General features: G+C 27.2%; 3 protein-coding genes across 3 annotated transcripts; 1 reads left to right on the forward strand and 2 right to left on the reverse strand.

The window, feature by feature from the left end:
• Nucleotides 1-6: 6 nt before the first annotated feature.
• On the reverse strand, nucleotides 7-2,053 carry LOC119683850 (ceramide phosphoethanolamine synthase-like). The gene is made up of 3 exons (XM_038097717.1): nucleotides 1,971-2,053; nucleotides 1,596-1,803; nucleotides 7-1,533 (listed from the first exon to the last, which is right to left on the reverse strand). The coding sequence occupies exon 3, from the start codon at nucleotides 1,443-1,445 to the stop codon at nucleotides 375-377; it is 1,071 nt and encodes a 356-aa protein (XP_037953645.1). The 5' UTR covers nucleotides 1,446-1,533; nucleotides 1,596-1,803; nucleotides 1,971-2,053; the 3' UTR covers nucleotides 7-374.
• Nucleotides 2,054-5,063: 3,010 nt separating this feature from the next.
• On the reverse strand, nucleotides 5,064-6,175 carry LOC119679515 (60S ribosomal protein L11). The gene is made up of 4 exons (XM_038091910.1): nucleotides 6,086-6,175; nucleotides 5,813-5,947; nucleotides 5,461-5,758; nucleotides 5,064-5,232 (listed from the first exon to the last, which is right to left on the reverse strand). The coding sequence occupies exons 1-4, from the start codon at nucleotides 6,089-6,091 to the stop codon at nucleotides 5,105-5,107; spliced, it is 567 nt and encodes a 188-aa protein (XP_037947838.1). The 5' UTR covers nucleotides 6,092-6,175; the 3' UTR covers nucleotides 5,064-5,104.
• A 4,331-nt stretch (nucleotides 6,176-10,506) lies between these two features.
• On the forward strand, nucleotides 10,507-14,523 carry LOC119683571 (cofilin/actin-depolymerizing factor homolog). The gene is made up of 4 exons (XM_038097328.1): nucleotides 10,507-10,614; nucleotides 12,341-12,531; nucleotides 14,121-14,226; nucleotides 14,296-14,523. Exons 1-4 carry the CDS (start codon nucleotides 10,612-10,614, stop codon nucleotides 14,440-14,442), a joined length of 447 nt encoding a protein of 148 aa, XP_037953256.1. The 5' UTR covers nucleotides 10,507-10,611; the 3' UTR covers nucleotides 14,443-14,523.
• Nucleotides 14,524-18,268: the final 3,745 nt, after the last annotated feature.

Genomic DNA, 18,268 nt, shown 5'->3' on the forward strand with positions numbered 1-18,268 from the left:
CAATGAGAATGATGTTCTTCAGGCAAAATTGCGGAAAAAAGATCTATACAATACTGAAATTTAATTCACATTTATTTTCCAGTAAAAAGTTGACAGCAAATGTACAAAAACTTTTGTTTATTTATGTTAAAAAGTTAAATTTTGCATCGATATAACATAATATTAACTTTTAGCACAACGTTGATAATTAAAACTTAAACAAATACATGCAATAAATTATGTTAGGCATTAATATTATTTTACAGCTATTCAAAAACACTTGTTAATTTACAAATTCAATATATATTAAAATTTTATTTAAAAACTATAATAGGAGCCTTTAGTATTAAATATTGCCTAAAACGATTTAGTTTACATTTAGATATATGGTAAAATCATGAGCTCTGATTATTTACAATTAACGAGTTAAAAATAAAGTTATTTGTTTCTAAAATGTGCATTTCTGTTATACATATTGCAATTAGCAAAATAACGTATCCGATATATTGAATACTTTTTAAAAACTCCCATAATTTATCACAAAATATGCTTAATAGAAAACAATGCACCAAAGAATGTACATTCACAACTCGCCACATCCAAGCAACACAGAAAAACCAGGTAGACTTGAAGACTGTATTTTGACGTGCCATTTGTACTGCAGAAACATTGGTGCGTTCAAGAGAATCTTGATAGACAGCTATATACCGATTCCATGCTGTTGAGCTTAGTAATAATTGACCAGTAAAACTAATAACTTTCTTTGCAACTTTTCTCACTGTTGGTTTAGGTTTTTGTCTTACAACAGGTTCTGGAAGTTTGGATTCAGTAACTGGTAATTGCGAATATCCTCTACGTGGTGGATTATTTTTTAAATATATGAAAGCGCCCAAGAGAAGAGCAATACAGCCCAATCCATCACATATACCATCAATGTAATATCCAGATGTTCCTACTTCTGATCGCTCACCTCGTATGTTCTTTTTCACTCTTGCAACATGTCCATCTAAGTCATCTAGAAACGTTCTAAACTGAAATAGAACAACACCCAATCGACGATAACCGAGACTACTAGATGCAACTAATTTACCCGATATACACGCTACAATTACATGGAAAAACGATATCATATTAGCTGAAACGAAAGATCTTGAAAAACCAACAACATTGTCGAATAATGTTGCCAATGGTGCAAATAAATAGTGGTTGGTATGATCAAGTAGAATTGCTTTAACTGTAACATGACATAATGGATTGTAATCACATGATAGCCATGTTTGTTGTTCATATGAATTGATACTGTTTACATCAGTTGGATCCACTGAAGTATTAAAATGATAGTTTCGGTCAATGGGATAATGTTGAATACGTAGATATAGCTGCACATCCATTGCAATAAAAAATATTATTACAAGTATCAGCAGCGTCAGTAATATTTTACTAATTTGTGAACTTGGACCCATCATTTTTGGTTTAAATTATTTATTTTAAGAAGCGTTAATACTTGTTGACTAGTCAATCATTTGTTCGAAGTGGTATCAAATAGTTTAAAACCTTAAAAATATATATGCATGAGATTAAAATACATCAGTTTAAAAAAAATTTATCACAATTACCTTAGAACATTTAAGTTCTAATTTCACTAATTAAAAGCCGATTGCTCTATACATTTGATAGTTACATATCTCACTTCGATTATCAAAAGCAAAAACAACTTTGTACGGTACTAAATTATTTCTGCAGGTCATCAAGATGTGTCAAGGAGTAAACACTTTTATTAATATAATTTAATTACGATGTAGTGAGTAAGCAGGTGTATAAAATCTGAAAAAAAAAATATATAGAATTCTATATAAATATATTATTTTGATTAGAACAATAATAAAAATAATTAAAGAGAAAATTATGAGAATTTCAACATTATCAATCTTTTATCACTCCCTGTTTAAAAACATATTGAAATTCTACAAAATTTCTCAATCCAAACATACATTTCAATATACAATAACAAAGCACTGCAAAATATTAAAAAAAATCCACACCTAATAATTCTCAAACAACACTATGTAATGAACACAAAAAAACCGATTACGAACCTGTTGGATTATTATCGATAACTTTTATTTGACAATTGCGACTATGGTTACTATCTAAATAAATTTAATAAACACTACATAAAAAAGCAAATATATTTATTATATCTTGAATATTTGATATATAATACTCAAAACAAGATATATAAAATCAATTAAATACAACAAATTAATTACGTGCTCATAATCTACGCATAGATTTACTCCAGATTTACTCTCACAGAGAGATGTGTTTGTAGTCGAAGAAATATTTCTAAGATAAATTAATACTTTTATTTTTCTACCAGGATTCTATGCTTGTAACATAGATTATATATTTTGTATAATCTATAACAATCTTAAAATAATGGAAATATTTTCAATATTAAAGCTATCAACGTTAATATTACCATTTGAAAAATCTGAAATGAGGTTCGGCTCTAAATTTACTCAGAAATATGTAACCTTTTAGTTTATTTGGTAAATATCATTATTTGAATTGATTTTTAGAAATTTAGTATAACAGTTAATTATAAGTTTCGTAAATAAAAATAAAATATTTCTTTTGTTTATATTATTTAATTATGAATTAAAATGGAAATGTCAATATTTAACACAGCGTATGGGAAACTGTCAAATCTGAATTGATTAATCAGCTGTTTGCAGAATATTTATGTTTAATTTTAGAGGCATGTTAAAAATTTGATAAACAAAATTTATAAACAAAATTTGTATTTGCAATTTTGCAAAAGTTTAGCAAGATAATATCAAATAGATGCAAAACGAACTCCTAATGATATATGATTTGTAATAGAACGTTTCCTTTATTTATGAAAACTAAATATCAACTAATGAGAAGTAAAATGAAAGGAAAATGGTTAATTTTTTGAAGAATTAATAAATAATAATAAAGCTGATAATTGTATGGGCCTATTTACACTATCATGAACGTGAGATGAACTTGACGACAACATGAACTGTCAGTATAGCAGGCCGATTCCACTATTCGCAATCGCTAAAATTCTTTAAATGCATTTTAGCGACTTTTTCGATTCTGCTAACTCGTTACGCTTAATTTCTATTCGCTAATTTGCTTAACTTTCAAAAACAGCTGATTTCTCCGGATAAATCGCTAAATCGCTAAATCTCCAAATTTCATATTTTGTTAAATTGACAGTCGCTAAATATCGTTAAAAACGACTAAAATTTCTCCTAATTTGATTGTTTTTGGCGGTTAGGTTTTTACTGTTGCTAAAAGTAAAAATATTATTTTTTAAACAAATTGAGCAATTATTTAGTATAATATTCATATTTATTTATTAATTAATTTATTGTGATAGAAATAAACTTGCATTTAAAGTTAAAATGTAAAAAAATTAATTATTAATATTACAAAAATTTTGTGGCAGTAATATAGTGAGAGTGTATTTGTAAACAAATGTATTATATATTTCATATTTTATTTTTATTTTTTGTAATTGCACCAAAAATAAATAAATTGCATATGAAACAGTGAACAAAATAAATAATTATGTACCCATTTTCACATATGTTATTTATTATTTAATTTTCAGATATTTATGATGGAATTCGTGGACTTAAAGACATGCATTTTATATGAGTATAATCAATTGCACCAATTACCCCTGGAAACCGAAACTTTTTATAAAATCTGCAAATAATTGTCAATTAACTACATTCTATTTTAACACAAGATTTCGAAGATTTACTTTTCTTTTATAACGCATAACTCCTGAAATGTTCTGCGCCATTTAATGTATTTTAGTACAAAATGACGATTCCTTATATTGGCAACCTCCTTAACGCATCTACTTACAACAGCCTGAAAAACATTTAATAAAAAGTTTTGGCCTACAGAACGCAGCGATACATTTAAATTGTTTCCGGTTTCCAAGTTCATGTTCATGTTACGCTCATGATAGTGTAAATAGGCCCGATGATTATTGAATAATTTTTATGATCATTTAAGAATAACCAATAATAAATAGTTCCTAGGTATTATCCGAAAAACAATTTGTTACAAATAAATATCAAATATTTAGAATATTTGATAGAAACATATTCATATTATAGGACAGTCAAATCATTTCTTGAATTTTAAAGCAGTAGATATTACTAAGAAGCCGTTGTAGTGGTGTCCCACAGTTTAAACATGTTGATGCAATTTAATTTATTTATATTTCTCTACTAGAAAAATGGTTTACAAAATCTATTAGACGATGTATTATCTGTTAAATCCTGTTATTTCGACATTGTTTATAATAGAATGAGGAAATCAAACATTTTCAAGAACTGGATCAATAATTCGTTTGTCTATCACATACTTTTCTTAGGCAAGTTGATGCGACTTACTAACTTACTTTAATAATGAATTCGCAATTAAGAAATCGCGTCGCATCTAAATACACAGTATCTATTTTATTGCACTTTTTATTGCTAATAAATTTTAATCATATGATACAAGTTATCATATACATCAGAGCTGTCCAAAACATGGCATGCGGGCCGCATGTGGCCTGCGACATATGTTTAATCTACTACAATTATTCAAAATTTCTTTTAATGCACTGGTAAAACTACATTATTTTATTTTTATACCAAATAAATTAATTTAAATTAATAACACTAAATCTTAACATCTATGAACATATGAACTTGTTTTTGCGGCCCTCCAATCTGTGCAGTAATTTGTATTGGTCCGCAATCGTAATTGGTCTGGACAGCCCTGATATACACGACAGATATATTAGATTAACTTATACAAAGCATGCTGGGCAATATTATGTCTCTGTATAATTACCACCAACGTAAATTATGATAATCTTCCCCTGTAACCACCAAAACGTAGTTTCGTTCAATTTTAACAAACTTCACTTTTTTAAACTTTTAACTTGTGTAAAATTTATATTTTAGAACGAAATTTATTCTCATTACTACTTTAGATAAATTAAAAATAATATTAATGTAATACGAAATAAATGCACCATAAAATATTAATTGTAGTTTGTTTTATTTTCAATCAAAATTGAAATTTATTTTTTACTGTTTAATATGATACCATCATATTTCTGTTGGAACCATTTCATGGCATCTTCCTTAGTTAGCCTATGTTGGAAACCAACTGTGCCAGATTTACGTTTTCTATGTGCGACATTGTAACCTGAAAATTTAAATTCTTTGTTATTCGATTACCGATTTAAATTATTTAATACATAATCAATTTATTTTATTTATAATTTGTTAATTCTGAACCGTATGAATTTTAAAAATCAAAAGCCATATTAAGCCCAAAATTTATTTATTTTTTGCACATTGACTGAACGTCAAATTGAAATACTCAAATAAACGTCTAATTTTGTGCACATAATATTAAGTTTATAGATCTTACCAGGACGTCCCAAAACAACGTAGAAATCCAAACCATAAATACCAATGGCAGGATCGTACTTTATGCCCAAATCAATATGTTCTTGAATACCGAAACCAAAATTTCCGGTTGCGGAGAAATTGTCGCGTCTTAACTCATATTCTCGGACTTTTAAACCACGCTCAAGAATTTCTTCTGCTTTTGCTCCACGAACTGTACAATGGACAGCAATCTTCTCATTACGACGAATTCCAAAGGAACGAACAGTGTAACGCGCTTTTGAGAAGACGGGTTGTTGACCAGTTAACTGCTCCAAAACCTTAAAATATACATACATTAGTCATATTAAAAAAAAAAATTAATATACTTTTACCTTCGCTGCTCGAGTAAGCCTATCACCAGATTCACCTACACAGATATTTAAGCATAGCTTTCTGATGTGCAAGTCGCGCATCGGATTTTTAGCCGGATCGCGCTTGATCTTTTTTTTCTCTTGTACTACTGCTGGCTGTCCATCACATACAAAATATAAAAGTAGAAAATATCAAAATATTTAAATTAAAATTTTTACTTAAAATCATTTCTTAATTCGCTATAAGATGCGTGATGTTTACAGATTTTTATTTAAACTTTGCACGAAACATACCGTCATAGCAAAAGTTAGCCTAAAAAAGAAAGAAAACAAGAGACAGTTTCGGGTTCAGTGGTATCTGTAATCGATAACACAGCAAATGTTAAATATAGAACAAGCCACAGGGTATTTGGCAATTAATAATTATCTTCTGCTACATACCACGCATTTTGAACTTATCATATGCATACGGCAATAAATATATACACTTTGTATGTCACAATTATAATAAATAAAATGTAAACATACATATACATATTAATAATAAATGTTTAATATATATATACTATATTTTACTATATTATATCATATATACTATATGATTCACAAAAAATTTGTTTTAATCAGATATATTACATATAAACAAAATAATGGCGAAAACACTAATAATAGGCGTTTTCGGTTGCTCGCAAGTATGGTAAAAAATGCATGCTCGCCTATACTCGCTAAGCGAGAAATTGGCATCACTGTTGCAATCTGTCAAGTGTTATGTTTTGGTAAATAGTAATTCTTGCATATGTGCACATAACGCAAACAAACAACATTTTACACAAAAATAACATAAATTGAAAATGAATACAAAATTAAAAGGAATGATAAAAATATTGAAAATTACAAAATAAAACATTGAAATTTTCCTTTTTTTTCCAATTATCAAATTTATGAAATTTGAATTTTTATTTACATGTAATTTTTGACACATGATTGCAATATTAGTTGGAATTTCCAACTAATTTTGGTAACACTTTTTTTTTAATGGCCGATGTGCTTGGCCAGTACATCTATATTGGCCGATGTAGAGAAAATATTGTTGTTGTTTTGCGTACAACAAGGCCAGTATAGACCAGTAAGTTGCTGTTGTTGCCGTGCTTGCGAGCAAAAAAGGCCTATTATTAATATTAATACGCAAGACCGTGCTTTATTCGCTTATCTTTACATAGGTTTCATGAGAAATTTGTTTAGAAAATATAACTAAAAGAATTTAATATTATTTAATAATATTAAATAATAATATAATAGGTTTAAAATAATAATTTATACTCTCAAGCAAATTTTATTACTCCCGAACAACCATAGTGGTGTTCCGCCAAGTACTTGTATTATTCTTAAAGTCTATTACCTAGTACAATCTTTGGGTATTTAATTTTGGCAACATCCAAGTTGGAATACTGTTCATGTTAACTAGGATCAAAGCAAAGCTGAAAGCTTTTAGCCTAGTTTTGCTTGTTATTCGAATGAAAGTTAATTTAAGGGTCTGAATAAGCATTGAGCAGCTGAGCGATTAAGCAACTAAGCAGCTATAAAAAAAATCCAAATAGTCTTATAATGGAAGGCTAAACGCCTGATTGATTTACAAATTGCAAACAAACAGTTCATTTCAATTTGTTTAGTGAAACCTTATATATAAAACCGTATTAAAACTGTAGTAAAAAAAACAGAAAACGTCTTGGTAAATATTATAATCTGTATAGAAAGTTCCAGAGATATTCTTTGAATATATATGAAAAGTGTTGAAATTTTAAATACCGCTAGAAAATCGGTTTATAACAATTTAGAAAACTATTGCATATATTTTCCACACGGTTTGAATAAAAGTTCATTAAGTATCATTGAATAAGCAACACAGCCTTTTTTATAAATCGCTAATAATATAATTATTACACTTTCCGATTTTAAAGAAAGACGTAAGTACTGTTAAGAACTGTTAACAATTATTATAAGATAATATAATAATAAGTTAACATTATTACAGCCTCTATGAATTTTTTCTTGCTAGTTATTTTTGGTGGCAAATTGAAAGTGAGCATATCTATATTTCCTTTTAAAGGACACTCTGTATAACATGCATTTTCGGCATAACCCGATAACTCTGCCGTACCCGAGACTCTCTGCATAATGTGGCCCTTAGACATCATTGAGTGAAAGAAAAAATTACAGACACTCAATTCAATCTAGCGAGCACAATAGGGACGCAAAAATATCTACAGTCCGAGAGGCTTACCAAGCGTAGGTTTATAGTTAAGAGTAATACAGGACAAATGATGTTTACAGAACATAACATTCCGAATTTTTGAAACAAATGAAGAATTTATAATCACTAAATGAAGAAAAATATATATTACCATTCGTTTTCGTAAAAAACGCAATCGTTCCTAGGTCATTGCAATGGCCATACTAAGGCCACACTAAGCCAGGTTTTAAGGGAAACGAAAAATTTTTCAAACTATAATTAAATAAATATAAAAATAAACGATATTAGCGTTAGACATCTAAAATCAGCTTTTTCCATATATAGTATAAATTAATTTCACAATATGTAATAACTACATATTAGTTGGCTCTTGCCAAGTAACATACTTTATCACACAATTTAGACTAAAAACTCTGTTATAAGAATATAAACATAAACTTAGATAGTATGATTTAACTTATCAAAAATATGTAAAGTAATATTTCAAAAATTTTTTGTTAATATTATTACATTGTTCATTACCATAAACAGTGTTCAGGTCAGATTACACCGACGATCCTAAGGATCCACAAAAGCCTGTTGGACCACATTATTAAATTTGCTGTTTAAATCAAAATTTTTTTTAATTGAAAATTCTTAAAGTCAAAAAAAAAAAAACGCAAATGAAAATCAAGCTGAAAATGAATTTATAATAAAACAATATTCTAGATTAACGTTAAGAACTTTATTGGACTGTTCAAGTAAAACGATTTTTAAATAAGCCGCTGTTATGTTTACTTTCGTAATAATATTGTTTCATTTAATTCTTTATAGCTGCCAAGTTGAGATACCTACCTTTTCAAAATAGCAAATTTACCATTTGGCATAATAAAGTTGATTGAATTTATCAACAATTAAAATAGTTGTATAATCATGATTTCGAATATCTACGAAAAATCGGGAATTGAAAGTATAAATGTTTATAATATATTAAAATAATATATATAACTTATATTAACTAATTTTTTAAACTTGATTATGAGTTATACCACATTCACAATATCCCATTTAGGCGGTTTTGCTCATCAAAGCATAAATTTCCATGATGGAAATTTTAAATATGTGTCATATGTTTTATAAGTAAGATGTAAACAAGGCACTGAGGAAGTAAATGTTTATTAAAATCTGAGGTTTTATAATTTAAATATGTAGTTGATACATAAAATGTATATAAATGATTTAATATATTAATTATATATTTTATTTTTTTGTGTGATATATTATTAAGTAAAGTTTATAAAAGTTCTATCAACTGCATAAATGAGCTCATTATAATGTGAACGTTCACTCATCAATTTAAACGAGCAAGTACTTTAATAAGACAGTGTGAATGTACTATTGCTTAAAAATTTCCACATTACTAATTTATTATTTATTTAATTATATATGTATATATAAATTTGATTTTTAACGTCCGTTTTGACGAAAGAAACTAAATTCTTAATATAAACTATTATTTTTAATAGAGATGTGTCAGATGAAAATAGACGGTTTTTATATATAAAATGTATTGTTTTCGCTTTATCTGGCAGTGTCTACTCTAATGTACTTTAAATATTATTCAAGCTTATCAAACATGCACTTTCATAAATACACATTCCGTTTACGCGAGCCTTAAAAGTTGTTTTAATTGATGGACGACAAGAAATATACACTATTTACATCATATTTATGAAATAGTTCGCCAAGAAATATAAGTCGAAAGTTTTGTCATTTTTTTTAAAGAGTTGTAATCGTATTTCTCTTAATTTTGTAAATTTTATACGGGGTATTCCTAAAATCTTCATTGTTGTTGTATTATATTTTTCCGCTATTTTGATTATAATATCTTTCTTTTGCTATAAAAGTAAAATAATTTGTAGTTTTACTCTAAAAATTTTTAAAATGTTTAAAATCAACACCGCTGAACAGCTAACTGATTGGCAGCTATCTTAAAAGTGCTTTTAATTCTTGTGGATAAATGCTTTAAAAACTAATTTTAAAATCAGTTTTAAAAGTGATTTCAAGATTCGTGTAAACGTAGTTACACTTTCGGAATTAGTGCTTTCTTATGAGAAGTAAATAATTTTTTACCAATTAATTGAATACCTATAAAAAGTTTGAAATAATTGCATCAATTAAACTTTTAAGTTGATTTTTAAGTAACATTTTATATAAAATTAATTCAGAAATAAATTTGATATAGGGAATATATTTCAAGATATGTAATATAAAAATTAATATTAAATGCGTTTTGAGAAGTTAATTTTAATTTTATAATATTTACCTATATATAACATAAACCAGAATAGAAATCACATTGTGTAAAACTAAAAATACCTACAAATGTTGGAATGTTTATCGGATTTTTGTGTATGGAAAAATTTTTGTTAATGTGGCATCCATATCAGATAGATTTTGTTTGATACCATTAAAAAGCCTTTGTGGCTTTATGTGTATTTGATCTTGTTCGCCGACATAGGACGTTGAGTGTATACGTTTATTCACGCTAAAAGTTTGTTAGTTCTCTTAGGTTTGCAGAAACTTCAAAATGGTATGTTATTTTTAGTAAAAATATATGTATACATAATAATTTATATTTTGTGCTAAAAAAATGTGTGGGAGCAATTTTTTAAATATTAAATATATTCCAAAAATCATATATTTTGGTATAAATGTGTAAAATTAATGTTGGTATATGTATGTACAACGAAACTTGCCGGAAAATACTATAGTATTGTTGGGATAATAAGGCAAGACAGATAGACATAAAAGGCAATAATTTTGCATTATTCATAGTCTTGCGAATGTATTGACATATGTGTGTGTTCAATAGTTGTGTATATCAATGGTAATATGCAATCAAAAATGAATCATAATTTTTATTAAAATTAAATTTAATGCAAATATCATAAATTTGACGATAAAGATTGCGTAAGTCGCTAGAAAATTGTATTTTCATATTTTAGGAAATAGATATATATATATATATCTATATATGTATAGAAATAAATGAAGTGGATTCAGTTAAGTTTTTTTTTTTTTCTACATATATTTCTTTGTATGGGGTAGTTTTATGTACGAATATACATGTTCAAAAAAAGTAAGTAGGAGGGGGTCACAGTATACAGGCAGACAAAGTAATATTTTATAAATTTTAATTTTCCAATAATTATACTGCTTTTCTAAGAAATAAATAATAGTGTTTTTCCATAATTTTTTCTAAAAATATTAAACTTCAAACGGTTTGGTTTAAAAATAAAAAGTATAAATGTAAGCATCTTCACACATGCGGCATTTTTCTTTTTATTTTTTAATTCGATGTACACATGTGTAACGAATCTATTTATTAAAATAGAGTAATATATGTTGCAAAGCTAATTATTTATAATTTATAAACAATTTGTGGAATAAGGTGATATATTTAATATTTAATAAATACATTTATCTTTATCCATTGAAATACATACGCGTCTATTCAAGAAAAAATGTGTGCACATTGCCGCCTTTGATTGCACGTATATGTGTGCGTTGCGATTATTGAGTAAAGTTACTATAAATACATGTGAAAAATAATACACATGTATTGTCTTGTGAATCAGCAATACTTCATTATTTTGCAAGTACTCCATACATTTTGTGCATATTTACAAGAAAAAAGACAGCTTATTATGATTTAAAAACATTTCATATATAATAACAAGGCTGCTATCTTAAGGGCATTTTTTTTTGTGTAGCATCGCTTGCACCCTTGCGATAATAGTTTTATTTAAAAATGAGCATTCTAATGAATATTTTATTAGGCGCTTTATAAATAGACACGCCCACGTTAATTATGTAGCATTGTTTTAATTTTAGGCTTTTTTCTTTCTTTATTTCATATTTTTTAAAAAATGATTTGGAATTTTTTTTTAGGTTTTATCAGCGTTAATATTTGCCACACCCTATTTATTCCAACTACCATATTTTACACAAGTAGAGTTTAATAAGAGTTATATTGAATGCAAACTCCCATACTCTATATTACTCTATAGTTATTAATTGCACATTTTTTTTATGCCTACAGTAGGCCCAAATTACAAAATGAAAATGTTAGTGTTTATTTTTGTTGTAATTTATATATATATATATGTATAATATATACGCATTTGTATAAATTTTTTCGAACATAACCAAAAACAACTCATTCGATTCGAAATAAAATAATCAATTAATATTTACTCATTAATAAAAATAAAATAAGATAAGTTATTAATATAAATGATGTATTAAATCTTTAGGCTTCAGGTGTTACTGTGTCAGATGTATGCAAGACTACATACGAAGAAATTAAAAAGGACAAGAAACATCGATATGTAATTTTTTATATTCGTGACGAAAAACAAATTGATGTAGAGACTGTAGGTGATCGTAACGCCGAATATGACCAATTTCTTGATGATATTCAAAAATGCGGACCCGGAGAGTGTCGGTAAGTAATCATATATAGGTCGTGTGCGAGTTCGAGTAAATTGAGGAAAATAGTAAATTATGTCGGTATGGCGCAAATGTTGGTATTTACCAAAATTTCGATTAGGATAAATTATGTTACCATTGTGAAAATGTTAAAAGATGTTTAATAAATAAATTTAAAAACTTTAAATCAAAAATAATAAATAAATGCAATAAATAAATATTTATATAAGGGCAGTGCAAAAAATCCCTAGGAAATTGCAATTTACTCGAACTCGCACATGCCCATAAACTTTTTTTTTAATTTCTATGGATTTAAGATGATAACTAAACGTTACTAAAAATTCTTAACAATTTCTTATATTATTAATTTATATATTTATTATTAATTCACAGTTTTATGCTCTTTAATATTAATAATACAAGTAATATAAGTTAATAAGTAATTAATGTCATTGTAGAAGTAAATAGTTCGTTTTTATGTTTCCTTTTTTTACAATATTTGTAAAAATTGTATTACATTGGAAATTTCTCCTACGAACATCCTTGTTAAATCGGCAGAACACTTGGGTGTATAACTTTTTTAAAACCAATTATTTTTTATTTTATCATTATTTGCAACCGCTTGTAGAAGTAAAATATATAATATATAACTAAAAGCATTCAATATATAATATATAACTAAAAGTATATAATATATAACTAAAAAGTATTTAATATATAACTAAAAAGTATTTAATATATAACTAAAAATATTAATATATAACTGAAAATATATAATTCAACATAAAAACAATAATACATTTGATAAAATTTAACGAATTTTAACTTTACAAAAGTTTTTGTTGCAAAATATTATGGCCTTAGTAGAATCAAGTATAATACAGCAATAAGAAAATGCATCATTCCTATCACGATGGGGTATAGGAATAAAAATTGGAAATTGTGATGAGAAAGATGAGTAGAGAGTACTAGAAAAGGGTATATAGTGATTTAAGTCTAAATTTTAATGAGCTCTGCCACTTTAGTGGCACAAAACTACAGTTAAATTGGGTTCAGATTATTGTTGGACTTTGTTGTTGTAACTCGTAAGGATCTATAAAACACAAAACAAGTAAGGAATTACGAGACGAATATATGTGCACATAGAGAGGGATTAGGGAGTCAGAATGGTTTGGGGTTGGATGGGTTCCACGAACGGCGGGGCTACGCCTCGGAGCCATTTATCGAATTCGACAATCAAGTGCTATTCAGATCACTTAAAAGGGACTACAGAAGTATTATATAATTATTAAAGTAGTAACTTTACTTTAATACTTAGTTTTTAAAATTGTAGTAAATGTTCACATATATATGTATAAAGAATAGCATTTAAGTTTCGATACGTTCAATGTATCTGCCTTTAATTTATCACAATTAATATAAAACAAATTCTAAGAAATAGTAATAAAATAAAATTGAAATTGATATCTCCGATATATACATAAGCTGTGATTAAAAACACATGCCGTCATTGTTTTCAATGTAATAATAAAATAATAAATTTTATATGTATATGTGATTAAAATATAACAGCTGTTTATTTTTTCGTATGTAATTTATTTATAGCTATGGTCTGTTCGATTTTGAGTACATGCATCAGTGTCAAGGCACATCGGAAAGCTCTAAAAAACAAAAATTATTCTTGATGTCATGGTGTCCTGATACTGCTAAAGTAAGAGAAATGGTTTTTTGTTTTTAAATATTGTATTATAAAATTTAATGTAATTTATTTTTTTTAAAGGTTAAAAAGAAGATGTTGTATTCCAGTTCTTTTGATGCTTTGAAGAAGTCCCTAGTCGGTGTTCAAAAGTACATTCAAGCTACTGATCTTTCTGAAGCTTCACGAGAAGCTGTGGAGGAAAAATTGCGGGCTACTGATCGTCAATAAGCATTTTGATAAAACTTTATCTTATTTGTTTTTGCAACAGCAACAAAACAGAAATAAAATGAATTCATAACTTTATTTATACATAATAGTATTTTCAATTTTTCATAACAATAGATTGAAGAATAAAACTACTAGTAAACATTCTATTATCAAAATATGAGATAAATGGGTTATTTTATTTAAACATTGTTAGTCTTATATGTATATATATATATATGTATTGCACATTATAAGTACTTCAGAATTTTTCTTAAAATGATGTCGGTGAACGTTTATATTCGAGTGATGAAAAGGATAACAATGTTAAGATTGAATTCATACAAATGAATGCAGTAAAAAAAAATGTAAAATGCAGTTAAAATAAAATAATTTTATTTATAGAATTGTCTGAGCCATAATTTAGATATTTGTATAACATTATACCATAATTCAATTAACGTTCATACGGAGTTTAAATGTCATACTCTAAAACGCTATGCTCAACATTATTAGCAAATAGGTAAAATCATAATTAACAAGTTCCTCATTTTTTATTTTTTTTGAACAACTAAGGGATTTTCTATTTTAGCTAATCTTTCATGTAAACTTTTTTCTTCCTATTTGTGAATAGGTATCGAAAATTTTATTTCTTGTACTTCGTCCATCTGTGACTTCTTTACATCTTATGTGTTACTAACCTCAGCTATTCCTGTTCGTCTTTTTGTGTACAGTGCAATTTATATTTTTAGCAACAAATATTTCTCTTAGTTTTCATTTAATGAATAGATAATGTAGGTAGATGAAGTGAAAGGGGTTATGCCCATCTCAATACGCTTAAAAGTATTTTAAATTCCACATTTTTTGTAATTGTGGGATGGTGGCTTTGTGTCCTATAACCAACTGAATGGATTAATGAATACATGCAATTGGGTCATTTATAAATTGGACATTGGGAGTGAAATGATTAATAAATTAATAACATAATAGCATAATAGGTATTCAAGTATTTCTTTTCCTGACACCAGCGAATATGATATACATAAGTTGGAATGGAATTAGTCAATAAGCATGTAGAAAAATCTTTATTCCTACACGCAATATATTTTAACTGGCTCTTGTGCTGTTCAAAGAAAAACATTTCTACCTAATTCATTTCTGCCTATTTTACTTTTTACACCATGATTGCAGCTAAAATCCCAGAGACCAAATGAATAAGACAGCTAAATGAGTAGAGTTAGGAGAAAACTCAACGAAAACAGTTAGACTCTGAACCCTGCAAAATTGTAGAGAGGAGCAGACAAAAAATTTTCGCCTCCTGCATTTGGTATTTTATATTTTTTTTACTCTATTCACTATTTTATGGCCTACAATGTCTAAATATTTCGACTATGTGAGTCGATACTCTAAACCATCGATTTGGTTTACGAACTACTAACTCTTGTATCAGTGGTAGAATGGTTTGGTTCGATTACATTAAAAGATCGAACGTTTTGGTTCAAAATCTGTTTAGATCCGATTTATATTCTTATCGCATTTAGGTATATTGACACTATTACTCATATTAATGGTAATAGTACTAATTAAAAACTTTCGAAATAAGTAACGTCTGTTTAAGTAAGTTTAACATTGTTAAAGTAGTAAAGAAGCAAAGTATTAGCGCAATAAATAAAGCCATCTGATTGATGTTTCTAAAATAAAGAGAAAATAGGAAAAGTTTTTTTATATCATAATTTTAGTTAAAGTATTAACAAGATGATGTGGAATTGAAAGTTCTCTGCTATACCTACTTCAATAATTGAAAAGAAATTTTATTTTGGCACTGCATCTCTAACTTCTTGATAATAATATTTAACTAAAATTAAACTATTTTTAGAGTAATGCAAAGTTAGCATATCCTGATTAATGACTTATTTAGACACTTGTATATATACATAAGCAGTTCAGATTATCATTTTTCTGAGAAAATTTTTCAATCTTGTACTTTCCAATAAAAACTTTACGTCATGTTAGAGAAGTTAATATATACGAAAATATACGAATATGCAATTAATGACGCAGCGTTCATTAAAAATAATAATATTCGTCATTATTTTTGTTACAAATGTTATAAGTTATTTAAGTGTTTTGCGGTCTTGTTGAATGTCCAAAATATTATATCTAACAGGCCAGCAAATTGCAAGCAATTCTAATAACAATCTGCACAACCATTTGAGGTGCTCAATGGTTGCTATTTCCTATTTTGGTTACTACATACTTTCTTGCTATCAGTTCAGGTTCTGAATGTCTTTTGGAGCAATATAAAATTAGAAACCAAAGTTATTGACATATATGTATATATATTCTTTTATTTTTTTACCTATTATTGATACTCACACAATCACATGTAGATAAGTTTACCGAATATAATCACATGGAGCCATAAGAGTTCGATTATTATTCGTTTAGTAATCTAAACTTTTAAAAATTACAAATAATAGGTTTTGATAAAAAGAACATATATACCATGGTATATATTTAATTTATTTCTAAACTATTGATAATAAATGAACAGTTAATTGATAAGGCCAATTTTGGATTGTCATATATGTACATACCATACTTCTTTGTAGAACAACAAAAAAATGATGTTTTTTTTTAGGTTTGTTAAATTACTATTAAGTAAAGGCCTACAACTTGATTTTTGATTTGGTGTATTTTTAATAACAAACATATTTATTAATATATAGATACATATACATATTTATATAATAATTACACATACCCTAGATATACCCACTATTTAAAGGTACTATTTTTTTATTATTATGTGAGGTCTGGTTGTTGAGATATAACCAGACCATATTTACGCCATTAAATCAAATGCAGGATTAACTTTGGAAATTTATATTCAATAGGAAAATTAATTTCTAAATCCCATTCTTTTTAATGATTATGTAGAACTATGAGATGGAACTTATTTTTAATGAAACAAAAAAAAATTAAATCTTTTTGCAAAGCAGATTATTTATATTTATTCTTTTTACCTCTCAAAAGATATTGCTTATCTTAGCCGTATTATTTTTAACTTATTTCATAATGAAATCTATATTATCTCATGAAATCTATATTGTGAGTTTCTTCTTGAAATGGTTTAGTCTATAGAATTACAGTTTTATCGTTCCATTTTTTAGCCAAAATGAACTGATCGTAAAAATTCGATTTTCGCCAATGCAGTTAGACAATTTCAACATAATCTGATTTCCGGATTTTGATTTTAAAAGTCAAAAATTTTAATAACGCTCTAAACGTGACTTTTCAAAAATTTTTTCATACTGAATCTATTTGAGACATTATTTTTGATTTTATTATATTTTGACCTATTTATATAGCTATGGAGGATACTTTAACAAAAAACTTTATGGTAAACCTACAAATAAAAAATGCTCCTTGCTAAACGGGTACGCACAATCACCAGAGCTGTTATGCTCTCTAGATGGTTTCCGTACGTAAACTACTAAGAAATAACATTTGCGATATTTTTAATTTTTCTAAAAAATTGTACGTATCTCAGCTCTAAAATATTAGTCTATAGCATTTGTAATCTCCGTTACGTATGCGTTGTACAATGATAAAATAGACGTGTGCGAGTTAGGCTAAGGTCGTGTGCGAGTTAGGCTAAGTTGCATTCTAAATGAGGGAAATTCTAAGTTGTACTGATAATCTAGTGATGTGTCGATACGTGTTGATAAATGGTTAAATGTGTGCAGTGCAAAAAATCCCAAAAAACTTCCCATTTGGTTTGTCATCAACTTAGCCTAACTCGTACACGTCCGTAAAGCGCTTTCCTTGGCATCCTAATAGCTGCAGC

This window comes from Teleopsis dalmanni, chromosome 2, assembly GCF_002237135.1.
Source record: "Teleopsis dalmanni isolate 2A chromosome 2, ASM223713v2, whole genome shotgun sequence".
Lineage (NCBI taxonomy): Eukaryota > Metazoa > Arthropoda > Insecta > Diptera > Diopsidae > Teleopsis > Teleopsis dalmanni.

What these genes read in the sequence shown, in the direction of transcription:
- LOC119683571 (XM_038097328.1), top strand. An exon ending in TGCGGACCCGGAGAGTGTCG is followed by an intron (nt 12,532 to 14,120) that starts GTAAGTAATCAT and finishes ATTTATTTATAG; the next exon opens with CTATGGTCTGTTCGATTTTG. An exon ending in GGTGTCCTGATACTGCTAAA is followed by an intron (nt 14,227 to 14,295) that starts GTAAGAGAAATG and finishes TTTTTTTTAAAG; the next exon opens with GTTAAAAAGAAGATGTTGTA.
- LOC119683850 (XM_038097717.1), bottom strand. Translation starts at nt 1,445, where the DNA reads ATGATGGGTCCAAGTTCACAAATTAGTAAAATATTACTGACGCTGCTG.
- LOC119679515 (XM_038091910.1), bottom strand. An exon ending in GGCTTACTCGAGCAGCGAAG is followed by an intron (nt 5,759 to 5,812) that starts GTAAAAGTATAT and finishes GTATATTTTAAG; the next exon opens with GTTTTGGAGCAGTTAACTGG. An exon ending in CGTTGTTTTGGGACGTCCTG is followed by an intron (nt 5,233 to 5,460) that starts GTAAGATCTATA and finishes TTAAATTTTCAG; the next exon opens with GTTACAATGTCGCACATAGA.